Consider the following 23313-nt stretch of genomic DNA (forward strand, 5'->3'; position numbering starts at 1 on the left):
GCTTTCATTGAAAGACTCGCGGATATTGAGTGGTTCGTGCAATCAATCACCTTCATCATTATCGGTCCAAGATCTAGTGATAGAAATCATAAAACTACGTGATGTGAATGTGATCAAATACTGCGCGAAACATGTCTGTATATGAAGCCGTTAACCGTGCTCTTCATGTCCGAACTCTGCGTTGAGAACGTATACTCTGAGCTGTGCCAACATACACATATCGTCAAAATCGAAAAATTTAAATATTTTGTAACACTTTTAGGTGAAAATTGTATCATCGATAAATGTGATGCTGTAGATTTTTTGCGCAAAATTTATAAGAAATCAAATATAGAGTGTGAGATAATAGTTTATGTTTTAGATAATATTATAAACAGTGTGAAAAAAATGTATATTTTATTGCTAATCGGAAGCAGGTGCTTAAAATTCGATTTGAAATTAATTAAATTAAATTAAATTAAATTAAGTTTCTGCTTATAAATATTGTAAGAATTATATAATAAGAATTATATATTGTAAAATTACGTTATATATAAAAATAAACGCATATTTAAATTATATATCTGAGTGTATCATTATTCATTCCTTTCTTGTTAGCGTTATTAGCACTATCATTATTACGCGTCAACATCTTCACGCTCAACGGTACTGCGATCACAACTGTATTAAGCGTTCTCTTTATTTAAATCATTAAATAAAAACCGTATGACATATTTTGCGTATATTTATGTGCGAGAAGAACATACAACGGGAGCGACAACGCAGCGAGAATAACGAAACATAAGAGGAAGAGAGATGATAAGTGTATGCAAGCCTTTGTTACCGATGCATTTTGGGAGGGTGGCGGTGAAAAATATGAAAGACATTGCGAAACGTCATCATATTTATGTGATCCATTGACCGGGGTCCTATGTTTATGTAAATACCGATAGCGCTGGAACTAGTATGCCTATGATTTTGAGTGTGAGAAGAAAAAAAAGAGATAAGAGAAGACGGCAACACATTTTGGAATGATCGCGAGATGGCGGCGGCGGCGGTAGCGGCGGCGGCGGCGGCGGCGGCGGCAGCGGTCGAAAAAAAATGTCATGTGGAATGTTATGTTTATGTAAAACACTCCGGGGTCCTATGTTTACATAAACAGCGATAGCTCTGGCGCCTTCCCTTTCCCCGCGCCAAGAAGTACCTCGCGCGCATTCCCCTTACGCCTACGAGTACCCCCCGTGCCCCGCGCTCCCTTCTAGTCCCATGGATTAGAACCCGCCTTGTTATACTACTTTTGACGAAGAAGGAAGGCTCTTCTATCAAGGCAATGCATGAGTTCACGTGCCCGGCACCGATGGCTAAATTCAACGAATTCCGCTACGAATTGCTTCTCTATCCAGCATATTCGTCAGATTTAGCTCCCTGCGACTATTTCCTGTTTCCAAACCTGAAGAAATGGTTCGGAGAAAAGAGATTCATCACCAGAGAGTAACTCATCGCCGAAATAGAGGCTTATTTTGAAGGGTTGGCCAAATCATATTATTCAAGCGGCTTGAAAAAGTTGGAGAAGTTGGATAGTGTATCGAGCTGAAAGGAGACTATGTTGAGAAATAAAAATGAATCGATCAAAAAAAATGTGTTTTACTATGTTTTTCTAAAAACTTATTGACTTTTCTAAAAACTTGCTCTCGTACTATGGGATATTACTATTCATAACTATTGGAGTGAATAATAATTACTATTTAGGCGTTTATTATTCGTTATTATTAGAATCATAATACGTGTATCATAAATTGGAGCCATTTTAACATCATAATCATTTTTTTGTTTTGTTTGAATGTTTCTCAATTTATTTGCATATGATAGATTTTAAAAACATTTCTGTTAAAGCATTTCATATGACATATTGCAGAATCTTTTCAGAATTGTTGCATACGAGATGTGAAAGGTTAAAATATTTCTGAAAATTTTTCGTAATAATGGGTGCTGTATGAGTTATTTCGCTTCGTGTAACCAAGAGATAGCATGAAGTGAATCTTGATATGTGGAAAGTCGAAACCTATGGAAATTTATCCATTAAAATATTCATCAATTTTCGTTCGATCAATTAACCAATCTATCAAAAGTCCTTCCGATCAATTCTTTTCCATCAGTTGTCCTTTCGGTGAATTGTAATTTTGATTAGTTTTATCTTTTTGATCAATTTTTCTCGATAAAAATCCATTCTATAAATCGTCCATTCTATAAATTGATTCTCGACGAATTGTTTTTGATCAATTGATCGGAAATACAAACACTCATTACATGTTAATTTCGACTGAAAACATATAGCTTTTCTTCGTAAATATTAATTTTAATATGTGTAATTATTGTTTCTATAATTAAATTTTGATATTTATAAAGAAGAAGTGCTTATATTCTTTGGCCAAAATTGATGTATATAATCAAAATTTCAATTTTCGATTTCAGTCGAAATTTAATTACTGTTTCAATAAATTATGATTTATGAAGAAAAAGTATATGATATATGGGCATGTTTATACATATGCAATAAAAATAAAAAGTACAATATAAATTCCAAATAAATTAATAATAAAAACGTACATACATATTTATTTTATTAGATTCCTTTATTAGATTCCTATTTTTAATTTTGGTTTCGATTGAAATTGACATGTAGCTGAGTGTTTCGGTTCAGTTTCGGCAAAAATTTCGATCGGATTCTGATGATCAAACCAAGTAGTACAACAGCGCTTGTAAAGTGCTAAAGAAAAGTGATTATATGCGCTTTTTTAGCGCTTTGTTAACGCTTTGTAAGCGTTGTTGTGTGCTACTTGGAAAGAATTTTTAATTACTAGATGAAGTTATTTTTGATTCCTTAAACAATTTCTTCACCTTTAACGACCTCTGTTGTCGCGAAATAAAATTGTGCGCAATTAATTTAAAGTAGATGAAACTTATTGAAAGAGGAGCACGCTCTCTCGTGTCTGGCGCCCAACTGGTTAACGAAAAGCTCTGGATATTTGTGAAAACTCTATCTGGCTGTCGAGACTTTACCTCATACGAAATTCCTTTAAGAAAAAAAAAATTATAGAGCACGCGACGAAGTTGTGCTATCGATCGCGAGCACGGTCACAAATTTGACGAAAAAATTGCGTATATATAAGCGCAAGTGGGATTGAACTCGGATCTATAAATCGTAAGTCAATCGCAGAGGAATATTATTGTTTGTAGTAGAAACAATAATATTCCAGTAATATAACAATAATATTTAATAATATTAACAATATTATGTTATATTAAACACAACAAAAGACAGGTCAATGAGAGTAGAATGCAGGCGCAATTTAATAAATAGTGAATTATAAAATACATACATTCTAAATATAAAATTACATCGTACATTTTGATTCTCTTTGGAGTCATCCTCAGCGAATGAGATATTCAAATAACTATTGGGTTGTCCGGAAAGTTCGTGCCGATGTTGAAGGAAAATTGAAACGCAGAAAATTTAAATTTTAGTATACATTTATTAAATTATATAAGTTAATCGGCACGAACTTTCCGGACAACCCAATATATCCCTCATAAGTTAGTTAAACAGTTAATTATTCCCCAGCAAACGAGAATGGATTGAAATGGATTAAAAGGGATTCAGATGTTCAGAAATATGGATTCAAATGAACGTTAAAATGAATTCTTTTCGATCGTGAATGCATTTTTATTCATTTATAGGAATTGCATAGAGTATATCTCTATGCCTTTCTATCTAAAAATAATATATAAAAATAATATATAAGCATTTTCTGCATCGTGAATACTACTCAATTTAGAATTGTGAATAGGAAGTACAGGTTTTTTAATTCAGTTAAATTCAAAAATAATATCAGCAATTTCTGTGTAACGTGAATACTGCTCAATTCAATATTCTGAATATGAAATGCAGTTTTTCAATCGAATTGAATAAAAAAAGTTTTTATTTAAAAATGGACCATAAATGCTTAAATTATTCAAAATTATAAGTAAGACATTTTTCGTTTTAATTCAACTAAATTCAAAAAAGTTGTAACGTAAAAATAATTGAGCTATATTCTTTTTCTTCGATTAGAAATAAAATAAATGATCGATGTGAACACTCGCAAGTTGAACACAGCCCGAATATTAGGCTAATCACGGCGCGCAACATCGACCAAACGAGATTAGATTATCCGATATTTTTTAATCAATTTAAAGTAGTATATTTTTTAATCAATTTGAAGTAGTTATATTACAACTTTGCTTCCGCCGTTTTCCTATAGATGGCTTTAGTGGTAAGTGGTGGTCGAAATAAATAGATCATAGTCGTCATACAATAAACTTGGGCATCTGTCAACATAACTCCATAGAAACATTAGTCGATTTGTGTCTGCATCATAAAGTTATTCTCGATTGAAAAGTTCAGTTTACGAGCCAAATTCTCGTCATTTGCGGGAGGGTTTAATTTTTTGCTTCATATGAAGACATCTGCGGCTGAGGCTCATCGAATGCTCTCAAATACTTATGGTGAGGCCGCTATTAGTGAAAGAACGTGTCGTGAATGGTTTCAACGCTTCAAGAACGGTGATTTTGACGTCGAAGACGGCATAGCGGTGGAAGAGAGAAGGTTTTCGAAGATGTAGAATTGGAGGCATTACTTGAGCAAAACTCGTGTCAAAATCAAGAAGAATTGGATCATTGGGAGTGACTCAACAAGCCATTTCAAAACGCCTCAAAGCCATGAGAATGATTCAGAAGCAAGGAAATTGGGTGCCGTACGAATTGAAGCCGAGAGATGTTGAACGGCGTTTGTTTGCTTGTGAACAGCTGCTTGAAAGGCAAAGACGGAAGAGATTTCTGCATCGCATTGTGACTGGGGACGAAAAATGGATTCATTACGATAATCCTAAGCGCAGAAAATCATGGGGAGTTCCCGGTCGTGCTTCCACGTCAACGGCCAAACCGAATATTCACGGCTCCAAGGTCATGCTCTGTATTTGGTGGGACCAGCTCGGCGTAGTGTATTATGAAGTGTTAAAACCGACTGAAACAATCACAGGCGATCGGTATCGAACGCAATTGATGCGTTTGAGCCGAGCATTGAAAGACAAACGGCCGCAATACAATGAGAGACACGATAAAGTGATTTTGCAGCATGACAATGCTCGACCCCATGTTGCGAAAGTGGTCAAGACATACTTGGAAACGTTGAAATGGGAAGTGCTACCCCACCCGCCGTATTCTCCAGACGTTGCTCCCTCTGACTATCACTTGTTTCGATCAATGGCACACGGCCTAGCTGATCAGCACTTCCGGTCTTATGAAGAAGTAAAAAATTGGATCGATTCGTGGATAGCCTCAAAAGATGACCAGTTTTTTCGACGCGAGATTCGTACGCTACCCGAAAGATGAGAGAAAGTATTGGCCAGCGATGGACAATACTTTGAATCATAAATGTATAACCAGTTTTTTACAATAAAGCATCGAATTTCGGAAAAAAACGGCGGAAGCAAAGTTGTACACCTAATAATAGAAGGAATAAGAAATTATGAATAAAGAATAAAAACAATTTCAATCTATCAGAAACCGTGTATTTCGATATATCTGATTTCTGATAGATTAAAATCGTTTATTCTTTACTCCTAATTTCTTATTCCTTCTATTATATGCAAGGTCTTAATTTCAGGTATAATTATTATAAATGTCTTAGAAATCAAATTTGTAACCCTTTAAATATGAATGTGTTGTTTTTTTCAAATATTAAACTAGTCAGCTCAGATCCAATCCATTTCAATCCATTTTTATAAATTTAAAGTACACATTGAAAAAATTTTAATCCATTCTCGTTTCTGGGTCGTGGATTGCATTCAAAGTGAAATCTGTTTAACTAGTATCGATAACAAATATCAAATTGCACGAGGAATACAACAAAAAAAGAAAGTATGAATAAAACATGGCGACTGCAATCAGTCATCAAAATGTAATATAAAAATTATATGGTTGGAAAGTTAAAGATGTGGTCAGTTCAATGTTTAAAATGTGTCTACTAACATTTTAATTTCTTTCATAAACAAATATTTTATTATAGTATTTTGCAAAATTCTTGACCCCAGCACATGGTTTTATATACGTTCCTTAAATGTTTGTAGAACATTATATCCATTTAAGAAACGTATATAAAATGTGACATGAACCAATAGATGTTACCTGGAGAAGTATGGTACAAGAATATGCAATGAAAAATGAAGAATTCCGTTAAAAAAATTCAAAGTGATTTTGTCTTGATCTTGACAATACTATCTAAGATCAAATCAATAATTCTATCTTCACCTTGAAGTTCTGCCAATAAAAAACGCTATTATGCTAATAACAGTATTACGCTATTGACTGTGAACAGTATTGATAGTAGCGTTTGCATTCATAGTGGTGACAGTGTCTTTTTAAAACATCAAAGCACTCTTAGCATCAAACGTATGTTAACAGCCATTGTTTTTTTAACATTAAAGGTCATGGCTCACAAAAACTTAAGGCAGCAAAACATATGCAGGAAATCAATATGTTGGATTGGCTACTGCTAACGTTATGACCTCACTGATTCTACTGTGATTAGTTAATTCTGTTAGAATAGTGGATCCATGCAATGTGTGCTAATGAACATTATAACTAAATTTAGTAACACCTAGAGGGCGATAAATAATCTTTATACATAAAGTTTCCAATGTACACTATGTGTTTTTTAATTTCTATGTTCTTCTTCCAGTGGCATCCGTCACACGTGCAGTCATTTTTTTAAGTTCAAGCTATTTCGGTTGATTGTTTGAGCCGTGTGAAAAAGCCGTATTAAATATATTATTTGTACATATGTAATGCGTTGTAATTATATTCCGTAATTCTCAATTCCTGACAAATTCACTTACTACTTACATTTTATTGCTTAAGTTTTTTTGTGTACCTTTATAATCAATTTCTGATTGATCATGATTATTATGGACGAGTGCGGGAATCCACGGGAATGATACATTTTGATAATACACGTGACATAAATTATAGACTTTCAGTAATGGCAGTAAATTTGGAAACAATTCTAGTTTTTTTTCGCCATGCATGTGTTATCATTTAAAGAATCGAATCTCGTGTGATTCCAATTTCAATCCAACTAAATCAGAGAATCTTCCTCATTTATAAAGATACACTACTTAACAAAATTAAAGGACCTATTCCATCCTGCAAAAATAAGCAAATTTCAAGATAGAAGAATTTTGTCAAAAATCATTATATCGAGATGTTATGTACTTTAAAAAATGGTCTTATTGATATTTTATGGAGTTACATAAATGAAGATATATTAAATTTCAAAATTTTTTACGAAGTTCCACGGCGCGAATGAAAAATTGTACACAAATACGGTTTACAAGTTTTTTATCATTTTGATACTGTAAGAAATAAGTGACAACACAAGAAAAATATTAGGGTGCTCCGAGATTCGGTCTCTCCGTAGAGGTCTCCTCCGTAGACTTTCGTGCCAGTGAGTCACTGATGCTGACAGCTTTCTTGTTGTGTCTATTTTTTCTAAATTTCTTACAATATGATGATTTTTGATAAAGTTTTTCTATCTTAAAATTTGCTTGTTTTTATAAATGATCCTTTAGCTGAGTAGTGTAATTAAGATAATAATCTTTTCTCATTTAAACTATGAAGAATGAAAGAATACAGATGACTTTCATTCATGGATATCTACATGTATTGGCATCGGATTGGCATCTTGTCAAATTCATTTATCGCGATGCTTACCATTGTCTTTAATTCCATTTGGCAGGAGCACGGCAGACAAACTAACGTTCACTGCTAGATTATCGAAGTGGCGATTCGTAGCGAGAAACATCTCCTGTGTGGGACCTTTTTCGTCGCTAACAAAGTTATTAAGCCGATGCGAAGCATAATACTTGGGCGACATGTTTCCTTCCCTCGGCGCAGATACTGCAGCCTGTTCAGCGCTCTCCACTAATCTCTATGAATGGAACAAACAATGTTATGTTTAGAAAATATTTTATTTAGTGCTAAGCTTCAAATGATCTATAACCTATTTCAAAATTCAATATAGAATTCCGTTTATAATATTGTTCAACAAAAAATTTTTTTTTCGAACACAAGAATGGGAATAATCGATTCCTATAATTTTTTAGATACTGAATATTATTCTATTTACCACATTTTTATATTATATCACATTTTTGAAAAATTTGAAATCATCAAGAGAAAATTATTTATACATTTTGATACATTATAATTAACATCTTACAATATATGTTGTGGAGAAATTTTATTATAATCAAACTTAAAGAGAAACACTAGAATGACACAATTATTAATTACAGCTGTATAAAAATCTCTGAATTCATTAAAAGTAATGAAAAATTACAGGATTGAAATAAACGCAAAATTAGGAAGTGGGGCAATTTTTATACTGAAATAAAAAAAATTAAAACTTATAGTTTCCAACTCATAGAGTGTCACATGACATAAACATTTTCTTACAAAGGTTCTATAGCTCGTATAGATAAAATAATATTGCACTATTCATCAAATTACATGAATGAACAATATTGACAATGAGTTTATAGAAGATTGAAAGGTAAAAAAAGATTTATACTAATTTTCAAATTACGTGTATAATAGCAAAGATTCAGAATGGTAAATAGAGCAGTAATTGTCTAGCAGTAGGTAACAAATCTTACAAAAGATGGCATTGCAATATATCAGAGAAGGATAGGTATGCGTTTGAATGAGACAAAATGATAATGTAAGATATAAATTAAAGATATCACAAATATCGGCATTTTTAGAATTTAGAATTAAAAAAGTATTACTAATATTGATTAGGGCCACAGCACACAAAAAATTTAAACAATAAAACGTAAGCAGTGAGCGAATTGATTAATCACGGTAGAGTCTATAAGATCACAACGTAAGCAGTAGCCAATATTGTCCAATCCAATAATAACATATTGATTTCCTTACATCTTACGTTTTTGCCTTAAGTTTTTTTGAGCTATGGCCACAGTATAATTATACCCAGTAACAACAGTGAACTTTTTTGTGATCTGCAATTTTTAGTGCACATGTAATGGTTTGGACTTAGAAATATGGCGGACGTATTAGGAGCTTAATAGAAATTCAAATTTAAGAGCCTGTCCTATCATAATTCTACTGTGTACACTTCACAACATGGCGATGAATCATGTGACTTAAAACATGCCTCAAAGTTTCCGACGTTCATGTCGTTACTGGGTATGATTATACTGTGCCATGGCTTTCAAACTTGGTCACTCCAGCATCCCTTAAAGGGATTTCTAAAGTCGTCTGTTTTATCGATTAAATGCAATAATTTTTGTATAATTACTTTTATTCTCTTAGATTCGAAAATTTTTTTCTAAGATCGAAATATACACATTAATATTCTATGACATTTTCTCGGTTTTGGACTTTTTGTTGTTTGGATTGTTCAGTCCCTTAAAAGAAATTGTGTAGATCATAACTAAAAAATATCATCACCTATCATCTACGTAGAAAACCAGAATCAAGAAATAATTTCTATTGGGTTGTCCGGAAAGTTCGTACCGATTTTTGGTAGGTAGCATAAGGAGGATTTTTGGTAGGTAGCATCTGAATATATCAGATTGGAAACAAATGACATGCGTACATATCGTAAAAAACGGTATTTCAGGCATACTTAGAAAAAAATTTGGTTGCGATACATTAATTTTTGTCAGTTTTATACGCCTTTGAATATGGAAGAAAACAAAGTACATTTTAGGCATTTAATGCTTTTCTTTTACCGGAAAGGCAAAAATGCCACACAAGCGGCAAACAAGTGCTGTTTATGGCGAAGGTGCTGTAGCTGAAAGAACTGTGCGGAAGTGATTTGCTAGGTTTAAAGCTGGTGATTTCAACCTTGAAGATCAAGAACGCCTGGATAGGCTTTCCACTACAGATAAAGATCAGATTAAAACACTGATCGAGAATAATCCACGCTATACGACACGTAAATTAGCAGAAATGTTGGATATGTCAAAATCCACCATCCACGAGCATTTTGTGAAGCTTGGTTACATAAACCATTTTGATGTATAGGTTCTCCACGATTTAACAGAGAAAAATCTAATGGATCGCACTTCCATTTGCGACTCGCTCTCTAAACGCAACGAGGAGATATCATTTTTGAAACAAGTAGTGACGGGAGATGAAAAATAGATCATTTACAATAATGTTGAGCGAAAAAGATCTTGGGGAAAGCAGAATGAACCACCTTTAATCATCCCGGTCTTCATCCAAAGAAGATCATGCTCTATGGTGAGATTGGAAAGAGATCCTGTATTATGAGCCAAACAACGAGACGATAATGAATTGAAGACAGCAATTGAACAAAAACACCTAGAAATAGCGAATCGGAAGGGTGTCGTATTTCATGAGGACAATGCGCGGCCTCATGTGTCTTTGATAACTCGACAAAAATTGTTAGAGCTCGATTGGGATGTTCTACCCCATCCACCATATTCACCAGACCTCGCGCCCTCTGATTTCCATCTATTTCGATCATTGCAAAATTCCCTTAATGGAAAAAGCTTCAACTCTTTGGTCGAGGTAAAAAATCACTTAGAAAAGTTTTTCACTGAAAAATCTGAGAGATTCTAGAAGGACGGAATTTTCAAGTTGCCTGAAAGATGGAGAAAGATTGTAGAACAGAATGGCACCTATATAATTTAATAAATGTATATTAAAATTTAAATCTTCTGCGTTTCAATTTTCCTTCAAAATCGGCACGAACTTTCCGGACAATCCAATATTTACAAAGATGCAAGGCTCCATCCTGATGGGAGTCAAACTAGTGATTCTCAGAATTTTAATTAGACATTGGTTCTATCTTAAAGACACCTATTTCAATACATACAAGGTTTTATATAATTTAGAGATTTTCTCAGTTTTGTTAACTTTCTGGAATTTTCACGCACGCATGAACGCACATTAATATGTTTTCTTTCAGAATATCTATCATCATATTGATTTTTTTCAAACTATATAAAATAACTATCTTCACATTGAATTTTCTATAACATACATCTTCTGAACTGCTAATGCAAGTATCAATTTCGATGAGCTCATGTTGACTATCGGTCAGATCTTTTCATAATCGAGTCCAAATTTCTGTACACAATCCTTAGAAGTGATTCATTTGCATATTGCAACAATTATGTGTCCAATTACACCAATCACTTCTGTGTAAGAAGTTTTTTTCATTTTTTTCTAATACTGTAATTGGCTTGTGCGCAAGTGGTTCATGTACAATTGATATATATTCATAACCTTTCATTATAACTTCCTTGCTTTATATCGGTTATCTTCTTTTACTCTGAAGATCCATTTATTCCACTGAACTCAAGGGGGTAACTACTCAAAAAATATGTATATCTGGATTTCGAATTTCAAGACTTCATTGGACTTCACCGGAATTCATCAGAATTCATGAATTTATCAGACTTCTCTGAACTTTATCGGACTTCACCTGGAATTCATCTGACTTCATCAGAATCCATTGGACTTGTTGGAATTCATGAATTCATCATGATTTCACCGGACTTTACCAAACTTCATCGGAACCTCGAGGAATTCCTCGGATTTCATCGGATTTCTGACAGATTGTACCGGAATTTAAGAGTCGTTACCTCCTCAACTGAACTATATATACACTGGAATGGGTCTCTGGTGTGAAACATAGAAAATCGTGGCAATTGATCAGCGCCATTTTAATTTCAATATAAGAGTCAATATAAGAGTGAATCAGAAGTTTTCAGATACTCATGCGCACTTACGTTTAATGTTCTTTAGTGAGACACATATGCCAGCAAGATCATCTTGTATATGTGTAGGGTTATATTTAAAAGATTACTTTGAAAAATTATAAAATCGCGTGAATGTAAAATAAAAATATCAACATGAAGTGTTGCGTTCCTAGGTGGCAGAGAAGTAAAAAGAGCATTTCACTTCATAAGTAAGAATTTTTGTATAAATGTATCAATTCTTCATGTGTTAACGATATAAGATATGAAAAGTGTTATTAATGTTATTTTATTGAATGTACTAACAAAATTGAGTTATTTTTTAAAGAAAGGATATGGGCAGTAGAAGTGCAGAAGATGTCGCACAAATAATATACCTATGAAATGTGAAACTTTTTTATTCACTAAAACGTGCTTTCGGTTTACTTTTGAGCCTTCTCAGAGACAATATAAACTAACATATATAAAAACTGTGAATAAAAGTTATCTTGTCACGGTGAGCTCCTCTACATCGAGAATTTAAATATCCGGAATTAAAATGAAAAAGAGTGAAAGAAAAAGGAAAAGAAAAAAAAATTAAGAAATCGTAAATAGAATATGGAGAACTAATTTATCAAACAACTTTAAGATTATAATTAATTATCCAGCAAATATAAGGACATTTACCAAATCATAAAGCACCATATCGCAAACATTACTAAAAATAATTCAAGAACCGACTACTGATAATGTTGGTCAATCAGTATCAGACATAGCGAATCACTTTTTGTTTTTTAGTTAATAATTAACAAATGGAAAAATGTATCATTAAAGCATTAATCAATTTCAAGAACAAGAAAGTTAGAAAGTAAACACGCCAGAAAGACATTATTGCTTACAAATGACCCTAACTGACTAGATGTGACAACAATTCAAGCCTTTATAGCTTGTCTATGATAGACTTGAGAAGTCCCTCCATTCGTCTGCAGATTGAGTCCATGTGTCTGTCTCCTGATGAATATCGTCTCTGAAATCAGTCTCTTCCTGTAGTGAGGCTCCTCGTTCAGTATTGTAACGTTTATCCCAATCGAAATCATGACCTTCTTGTAACCGATGCTCTGTTATGACATTATGAATAGAGGTGTTCCATCGGATGTGGTTCTTATACTCTGTGATTTTTGACCTTAGCTGTCTACACATAACTTGCATCGCAACTTTTACACGAGATCTTATATTATAAACAACGACTTCTTGTCACACAGTAAAAGATCCTTATGCATTCCTAATGAATTCTCGCAATTTATTAGTATTATAAAATGATACCCTTATACACTCGCTATTTAATCTACTAAACTTTTCAGTAATACCATGAACGAAAGGAATCACGAAGGCTGCACTGCTTCAACTCTATTATCTTAAACAACACTCTTCCTATTATTAGGAAATCCCCTTATTACTACCATAATAATTTTCTTCAAACGATTGTTAATATTCTCAAATATAAAGTTCAATAGATAATCATTCTCTAACAATACTTTGATAATGAAATACAAATTATCACCTCCATAGTGAACTGAAGCCTAAAATGCTGAGAATTAAAAATATCAAGAATGGAACTAATTGAAAACGCAGGTAATATGCCGCCAATAATATGTCATCAACAAAGCTAGTAAAAAGGTAATGGAAACCGAATCAAAAACGAAGTTTTAATCTCCTTTCGCATAACTAGATCCGTGATGATGGGAGATAATGGAGAGCTCATAATAGTAATTCTGCTTATATATAACACTATCAAAAACAAAGAAAGTAGAATCTAAAACAAACTTAACCTCTTTGATAAATTCCTCCTCTAGTAAATAACAATCTCTAGAAATAAATCGCCAATGGTCTTTAATATATTTCATTGCATAATCAATGGGGACGTTAGTGAAGAGGCTCACAACAGTGAAATTAACTGAAATTCATTACTCAAATGTCTACCATCAAGTTCCTTAACAAGCTTAAAACTATTTTCGACTATCTACCTTAGGAATTGTTTTTATTGATAATATTATGAAGAAACACCGCTAATGAATACAAAGGGCTATTTATCGAAGAAATTATTATACGAAAGAGGTAATTCTGCTTATGTATCTTCGGAAGAGTGTAATACCCTCGGAAGTATTTCATCATTACATAATAAAAAAATTACATAATAAATAACTTCTACATTATTTTTGTTTACATACCATTCATGTCCATATAGATTTCCATATATCGATCGTAACGCCCGCACAAACATCTAATTTGTTTAAATATCGTCTCAACTAAAATGGCGGCTGATCAATTGTGGTCACGAATTTTCCTTGATGCCCATTCCAGTGTATATAGTTCAGTGACTTATTCAATATTTTTTTATCTCGAGTTTCCGATCTTGGAACTAATGACCAGACTTAAATTTTTGTATCAATAGTTCCGAAGTACGTAAAAAAACATTTGCTTGAGAAAAATTATAAAGGTGGTTCATTGGATCATGAACATAATTATAAAGAATTGTATAAAATGTTGAATTTCAAATTATTTTATTAAAATTTTTGAAAATGCTTATGTCTTAGAACCGTTGCGTTTTTTTTATTATTCGAATCAAGAAATTGGATAGTCTAGTCTTTCCATTTTATGCAAAAACACGATATCCATTAAACGCATAAGTCACGAAAATGTATTTCTATCGTCCAATTTCTTGATTTGAATCATAAAAAAACAATTCTAAGTCATAAGCATTCTCAAAAATTTTAATAAAATGATTTGAAATTCAACATTATATAATTATGTTCATGATCCAATGAACTACCTTTATGATTTTTCTCAAAAAAATTTGTTTACATACTTTGGAACCGTTGATACAAAAATTGAATTCATAAAGTTTTTTAGCAATTTGCTTATCTCCTTTCCGGATAAGACTTTTTTAACAAATATATAAAATTGGAATATAAATTGGAATACGCTAAAAACATTTGAAATACTAAATCGTTATACATTAGATGTTAAATGTAGCAAATTGTGGACATTATGAGAAATATATTTAATTCCTAAATTATTGTGAAAGATTGAGCAAAAATATTTAAATTTCTTCGCGTATTTAACTAATTAAAAATTTTATATATAATAACAATTACAAATAACACAGTGGTAAATAGAAAGTTATAAAAGTTCATAGAAAATTCATTTTGAAGAATACAGATAGAATTAGAAAAATGAATACATAAAAAATTCTTGAAGAATTAATCATCAACAGTTCGTCTCAAAATATTCCTTAAACATTCATTATAATGAATACTTTGAGACTTTAAATATTCTGAGAATTCATGAGGAATTATAAGCTGTATATGCATGCGTGAGATAACAGGAATATTCACATTTATGTGCAGCCATGTCAACACTAGCAAACCAAACATGTAACTTAGACGTAGATAATATATCCTCTGTCCATGTCATCGACTCTGGCGTCTGTTTTGACAACTCTATCAGCGATCATTTCGTCCTTAAGTCCGGATCAATAATAGATTTTAAGTCTTAAGGCTCCTGACTACTCAGCCAAGAACTCGTTGACGGCGACAAAATCAGACGGCCGTCTGGCAAAACCGATAATCACTTACCATGAGCTCATATTCGCCTGCGATGCGCTCAAAATTTAATTGTTTACGAATTTTCATATGCGTTATGTAGCACACCTCTCCTTTATAAACTCAAGTAGCAAGAATAGTTCAGTAGAAGTAGAATTTTATTAGAAAAAAATTATAAACCAGCATTTCTTTTCGCAAAAATCTCGAAAGGCCAGAAAAAAAAAGCATATGTTCGAGATTCGAGACTTATGAAGAAAATATGCGAAAAAAAATCGAATAATACAAATCGAATTGCAAAAAACACGTTTTTCGCTTATAAAATGAAAGATATTGATTTTATGGAAAAAAATTCAGTATAAAAAATGTAAGTATTCGAAATACTTACAAAATGAAAGGTGAAACATTAAAATCAATCTATTAGTTCAATAGAAAAAAAACAAAAAATCATCGAAAAAAGCCTTTTTTCACTCGCTCTCTGTATTGAGATTTAAACGCAAAGTTTTGAAATTCTTATAAAATGTAGCTCTCGTAATGATGAACAAATCCCTGAACAAGCCTGAAATGTTCATTATTTTTATGTCATCTTTCTTTTTGCAAAAAGCTATTTATTCACTAAAAATTTGTCTGCGGAAAACTTATTTCTTCATCTCTGAGCAGTTGCACATCAATTTACAGGAGTGATTTTTCTTTTTCAAAAGATGCACTATCACGTACACTTAATAACAAAACGATTTTTTGCAGTTAAACTATTATAAAACAACTTTAAAAAATGGGTTCTTCCGTATTTTCTCTCTTCCGTATAATCTTTTTCCGTATAAAAAAAATGGAAATAATTTTTTTATATGATATGCATCATATCAAATAGTCATGTGATGCATTCGCAATCTGATATTTTGTTACAAATTTAAAAAAAAGATTACCTTACTATTATTAGGTCCGAGATAATAATATTTTTTTAAAAAATCACTCTAGTTTTTAGATTAAGAGTTCTGTTTGGCAGTAATTTATCAAGGAAGAATTGAATTTGTTATTAAAAAAATCTGGAATTGTAATCATGAAATTTTTAGTTTAGAAAACTTCGTCTTTCTTGAATTTTTATTTTTTCGGCTTATTATGGTAAAAATACTAAAAAATCACGTTTGAATATGGAACACATATCTAATTAACAAATTTAAGTCTTAAGTTAGTATGCTATAAAAAGTGTCCAATTGGACAATTAAATATATCAGTACAAAATTGTTTTTGTGAATTATTGAAGATCAATTTCTGTAAATTTTTAGCAATTAATATTTATATAATTATATATTATATAATTCTTGTTAACTATTATAATTACAAATAATACAGTACTTTTCTTTTCAGTTTAGTCTATTCTGCTCCTATGCGAAAAATTTATCATTATTTTCCAAACACTCTGTATATAAGCAATTCAGCAGCCTATAAAAATCTACAATAAATTATAAATTAATTATAAATTAATATTAGAACTACAATTAGAGTAAGGAATAATTATTTTGAAAATAAAAATCTCAAAAAAAAAAGTTATGAGTAATCAATATGCATAAAGGATCACATTAGCAAAAATGCCATGCTATTTTTAATTTTAAGTTTAAATTTGCATAACCTAAAATATGTACAGTCAAATAAAATGTTAAGTACTAAACAACACATTCAAATATACATATATTTATGTGATAATACGCTCAAATTTAAGAAAAATAAGGAAATAGATGTAATTAAATGCTAAAATGTACCTCAGAAACGTTTCAAAATATTTACTTACTAAAGTAAAAATGCGTTTTAAGAAAATATGATAAATATATGTTTAAAAGATGTTTTTTTCTGTTTTAAACATAATTTTTTTTTAAATTGTTTAAAACATATAAAACATTAAAAACATATTTTAAACAAAAAATTGAATTTATTTTTTTTTAAAACAAGTTTTTTCAACTCTGCTTCTCTCACTCCGCCTGGCGCACTGCCTCCGTCGCGTTGTTCAACTTTCCAAATTAAATAAATTTTTTCGGCACAAAATTAGAGAATTTTTCAACAGCAAATTCAATTTTTCCTTGACAATTGGTGCCAGACGGAGCTCTTAATCTTAAAAACTACAGACATAGTGATTTGTTGAAAAAAAATTGTTATCTCAGCTCCTAATAACCGGAGAGTAATCTTTTTTCTAAAATTTGTAGAAAGATTTCGAATGCTTCACATGGTTATTTGATATATAGTAACGAAATTATTTCCATTTTTTTTTGAGGATATCCACTTTGTAAAGGCGTTTTATAATAGTTTAACTGCAAAAAATCGTTTTGTTATGAAGTATATACGTGATAGTGCAATTCTTGAAGAAAAAAAATCATCTTTGTAAATTGCTGTGCGACTGCTCAAAGATGAAGAAATTAAGTTTTCCGCAGACAAGTTTTTACAAATGGTTTGAACAAATGGCTTTTTGCAAAAACTAATGAACATTTAAGACTTGTTCAGAGCTAGATTTGTTCGTCATTACGAGGGTTTTACGAGAATTTCAAAGCTTACATTTAAATCTCAATGAACAGAGAGTGAGTGAAAAAACTTTTTCATCAAAAGGTTTTTTACTTCTTTTCTACTGAACTAATAGATCGGTTTTAATGTTCCATGTCTCATTTTGTAGTTATTTCGAATATCTACATTTTTTACCGATTTTTTTTCGCATATTTTCTTCGCAAGTCTCGAATCTCAAATACATACGCATTTCTTTTCTGATGGCCTTTCGAGACTTTCGTAAAAAGAAATGCTATTTATAATTTTTTTCCGATAAGCTTCTACTTCTATTAAACTATTCTTGCTACTCGAGTTTATGAAGGTATATTATAGGTATATTATATAACGCGCATGAAAAATCGTAAACAATTAAATATCTCGTAAACTGTTGTGTTTTAACATAATTTATACTATTCTGAATTAAGGAGAGGTGTACAGTATTATTACAATTTATATATTATTTAGAATGCCCCTCGCCCTTTACTGATGCCTAGGACCGCCGAGCCGCCGAGATTGTCGAAAAAGCATTTTCGGTCGGACAGCTATTGAAACAAGTAATTAGTGTGAAAAGAAGTTCGCTGTCTCGTTCACTCTCGGCGCGCCGCAGGCGAACACACGGATATGGGCTCATGCTTGTTGTGTGTTACAATACTGCATCACGATAAATTGATTTGTTTAATTGTGAAAATGTGACTTGTCTCGTATTTATTAAAGTCGTTATCGATAAAAACTAAAATTGTTTTGGAATTTTATATGTAAAAGCGTATATTTTACTCGTTTCAATAGCTGTCGGACCATGTGTTTCTGCTCGAATATAGGCTCACTTTACGTGCTTTTGACGATCATTTACTGATTGTCAAAAGAGGAAAGACAGTTTTTTCGATTTTTACAAGTCTTTTAAAGTCATTTCGTCATTTCGTTTCATCCAAATGTCTTTATTTCAAAATGGCACGCAACATAAATTAACATGTCAATCTTCACTTCTGATGTCACGATTCCAACATGGCCGCCGCGACTAGTCAGAAGCCTTAAGTCATAAGGAATGGACGATCACAATTAATTATTCTCCTCGCATTAGACTGTAGATGGTCAATTTCTTACAGTTTAAAGCATCTATTATAAATCCGGACTTACTCTACGTTACGTCTTGATCGATCTCCGACACGCTCCCGTATCTCTTTCGTAATCTGCGCTCGGTCGATTTTTTTCTCGTCTTGAACTTTTGAGTTAGTTCTCTATTTTTTGCGAATTGCACATTGATGAGATTTCGTACTTCTCTAAGAGATCCGTCTTTGATCGCCTTGCATTATTATCTCAAACATCAGATCAGGTCACTTGCCTCTTGGTTCATTGCTGCGATTCGTAAACTCATTATTATGAAATGTTGCGCGTTGGCTAAATTCAAGCAAACCCGGCTCAAGGCTGTGTTTCTGTAAACTTCGTAACTGTACAAACCATCGCAAAAAAATTTATTGCTATCCTCATCACTCTTCTCCACCTCTCCACCTCACTTCTAACGCTTTTCCTTGCAACCTTTCCCACCGCTTCTTCTTCTCTCTATATATTCATACATTTTCTCAATTCCTCCCTTCTCAACGATATTTTCGATTCTTTTTCATCAAAAGATTTTTTATTTCTTTTCTACTGAACAATAGATCGATTTTAATGTTCCACGTCTCATTTTGTAGTTATTTCGAATATCACATTTTTTTACTGATTTTTTTTCTCTTTCTTGTCTTTTCTCCCCCCCTTCCTCTCTTTTCAACTTTATTTCTCCTGCTACTTTTATCCTCGATAATACTCCTGTTAAACTCTTCAATATTCTTAAGCATACTCACTTACTTCTGCTGGTCCTTATGCTCTCTCTGGTCATATGCTTCTCCTCTGCCATTCTCAATGTTTTGATCCTTTCCGGCACATAATTACTCCCTCATATTCAGCATTTCTTGGAAACAAGCCATAGGTTTTCCATTCTTAAAACTCGAAATCTCTCCTCATTCTCTTCCTATCTCCATCCCCTCTTCCTTTCCAAGCTTCTTGAGCAACTATGTTTTAAGCAGCTGAATCCCCATTTTTAGTTTTATAAATTATATATGGATTGTCAATCTGATTTTCGAAGATTACACAGTACTTCCACAAAGTGTTATACTTATCTAATTTTGTTCTTCGTAGCTTTGACTCGAAACTTCTAACTTCGATAATCATTCTTGATTTTTTCAAGGCTTTTGATACAGTTGACCACCACGAATTACTATTGCTCAAGTTTGGCTACAGTCTTACAGTTTCTTCTCCTCTGCTCTTTCCCTCATCTGCTCTTTTTTAGTAAGTCTTTTTGTTCAATCCTTGTCCTACTTTCTCTCTAGTACATGTATATTATTCTCTCTGGTGTTTTTCAAGGTTCCGTTTTCAACCCCTTATTATTCACCTTCGATCTATCTTCTGTTCCCATTTCCTCCAAATTCCTTATATATATGTTGATGATGTTATCCTTCTAATTTCTTTTGCTCCTGTTGACTCCTTCTTGGTTGAGGCAATTCTTAATCATAATCTTCATTCCGTCTCTGACTTCTGAGTGGGCCTCAAATTCTCTTCACTTAAATCTCTCTAAGTCCTCGATGCTTATCGCCAGTTCTTCTTTCTTCCTTTGTCTACTATCCTTCTTCATCTTTCTTAATTCAGTTTCCCTGCTTGTCTTCCATTAAAATCCACTTTGATTTTTCTTGGTCCTTTAGAAATTACATCTCTGTTAAATGCCAGGCTGTTAAATCCTCCATTTCTGACTTTTTTATTCTTTTTTTGTCACATCTTTACTATCACTTAATATTCCAAAACTGTTAATAATTTCTTCAAGCTCTTAATATCCCAAAACTGTTAATAATTTCTTTCTTTGATTACGCCAACGTTGTCTATATTCCCGCCTTAGCTCAAAGACTATTATCCCTTGTCCAGAGTATACAAAATTCCTGTTTCTCCTATAATGCTCGTAAGTTCGATCCCCTTTGTTTACTAAATTTGGCTGAACTAAAAATTCATCAGTATTTTACTCTTCATTTTTGCTGTCTCATTTATCGTTTATTTCATTTCAATATCCCTTCCTATCATCGCACTGAACTCCACTCCTAAGATATTTATTTCACTCGATATCATGATTCTTTTTCTTTTTCCATCTATCACTTAACCAAATTCCATTCTACTTTCTCCTATATTGCTGTTAAGCTTTATACTCCTAATATACTATCTTTCCACTTTTTTTCTTCTTTTTTCTCTTTTCGATCGGCTGTATTTTGTCTTCTACTCTTTAAAGTGTTGACTATTTTACAATCATGAATATTTCTTTCGCATTTCTCTCTCTCTCTCTCTCTCTCTCTCTCTCTCTTCTCTCTCCTTCCTGCCTCTTTCTCAATTTGTAATTGGCTCGTAAGGTCACACTGTTGTTCGATGACAGCTGATGACAGTAGATCGAAATACGATCCCTGCCCGTGCGACATCATAAAGTCTTACAAAATGCCAATCTTTTGTTTGATTCCTACATGTAAAGCGACAGATGATAAATTATATCAGGGCATATTATTTCAAAAATAAATTAACGAAAAATATAAACAAATATTTACTTCAATGTTAATAATAAAACTTAATCCTTATTCGTTAATGCTCTTGACAGCTCTTGATAAGAAAACACTATAACCAAATATTTCCTTCTCTGTCTTACTTATTCACATCACTATTCGGCACAATTCGTTCGTTCTATTATATACCATGTATATATCATGCTCTAATGCCCGTGTCACACTATGCATTGGAGATTGAGGATTGTGAATTGAGGATTAGAATTCAGCCAATTAAAATGTAACGGATTAAAATTAAGACTATCTGGTTGGTCGAATTCTATTTTTTAATTCGCAATCCTCAATCTCCAATACGTAGTGTGACACGGACATAAGAGTCTATATCAGACTAGAGATGCGTTCGGGGAGATGCTATTAGCGCTATTTGTATCATTCTATCCTTGTTTTACAATCTAATAAACAACGAATATCCTAACAACGAAGATAAAATGAAGTAGCGCTAATAGCCCCGAACGTTACCATAGCAGTGATGAAAATTTGGCCCCGCGCAACTCAGAAAATCAGCTCCTCCACTTTTGCTTTATTAAATGAAGCATTCGGCTAGAAGAGAGCAAAAGTGGAGGCTGATTCTCCGAATTACGCGGGACCAAATTTCGATTATTGCAAACTATATAATAATAATAGTTTGCATGAAGAAACATTGTGAAATTCTTAAAATTGGACATAGACGTCTAATTAAAACATAATTATTATACGAAAATTTTGTGTGTGTGTGTGTGTGTATGTGTGTGTGGGGGGGGGCATGCGTGAGTAGATATTGACGTAGTGACTGATGTATCAATGACACATAAATCATCTGTATATAAATACTATTTACAATGATTAATCGTCTTTAGAATCTTCTTAAATATGCAATACACAATTGTTCATCCGCATTAATGATATGATAAGGAAAACAAATACACAATTTATTGAATGGTAAGTATGGTTGAACTGTATTTATTTATATAAATTTCTACAAATTACTATCATATAACTTCAAAATAATCACAAGCAACAGGATTCATTATTTTCATTATTATTACATTCATATTGTTAAAAGTTAAAAATTAATTTCATAAAATTTTTTTTGTGAATAATTTGTTAATAATAAATAAATAATGAACATCATAATTTTTAATTTGAATGTTATAATAATTAATGTGCTAACAATATTATTTTCTAATTAATATCATACAGAATAATTTTTATGATAACGTTAAAAATATCAATTCAATGTATTTTTTTGAGATCCATTAAAATATGATTTAATTCTTTGAAATAACCATTATATAAACATAAACATTGTATAAATATTACAGAAATACTATACATATAATAATATTATGAATGCGATATATCACAATAATATTTCTATAATTGCAATAATATTTCTATAATTCATTATCGTGAATATTGTAATGTTATGTGATATCTTAATAATAATTTCTGCTGTATTGAATTATAATATTGCAATGGAAAAATATGCTGTATATTGCTGTAATATTACTGTAATATTATATACTATGTAGAAAGTATACTAAAATAGTGTTTATAATTTTAACCACAAATTTCTCCACATTGTTACGTGATAGAGCAATTTATGATAAACGAGATTGCATTTTCAGTGCTCAAAAAACTACAGGAAACGATAACTGTTGAGTTCTATTGAAAAAGTTATTTTTTGTTGAATAGTGTAATGTTTGCCGCGCGTATTTTAAAATGTGCATATAAAATATGCGTATCTTTTATATATATATATATATATATATA

General features: G+C 32.0%; 1 protein-coding gene across 1 annotated transcript in view; it reads right to left on the reverse strand.

Annotated features, from left to right (window-relative positions):
- LOC108693258 (voltage-dependent calcium channel subunit alpha-2/delta-3) overlaps positions 1-23313 on the reverse strand; it is a 137862-nt gene that overhangs the window by 91398 nt on the left and 23151 nt on the right. Inside the window, exon 4 of the mRNA XM_018202115.1 lies at positions 7789-8005. Coding sequence (XP_018057604.1) covers positions 7789-8005 — 217 coding nt within the window. The remainder of the gene's footprint in view (positions 1-7788; positions 8006-23313) is intronic.

Source organism: Atta colombica, unplaced genomic scaffold, assembly GCF_001594045.1.
Source record: "Atta colombica isolate Treedump-2 unplaced genomic scaffold, Acol1.0 scaffold89, whole genome shotgun sequence".
Classification (NCBI taxonomy): Eukaryota; Metazoa; Arthropoda; class Insecta; order Hymenoptera; family Formicidae; genus Atta; species Atta colombica.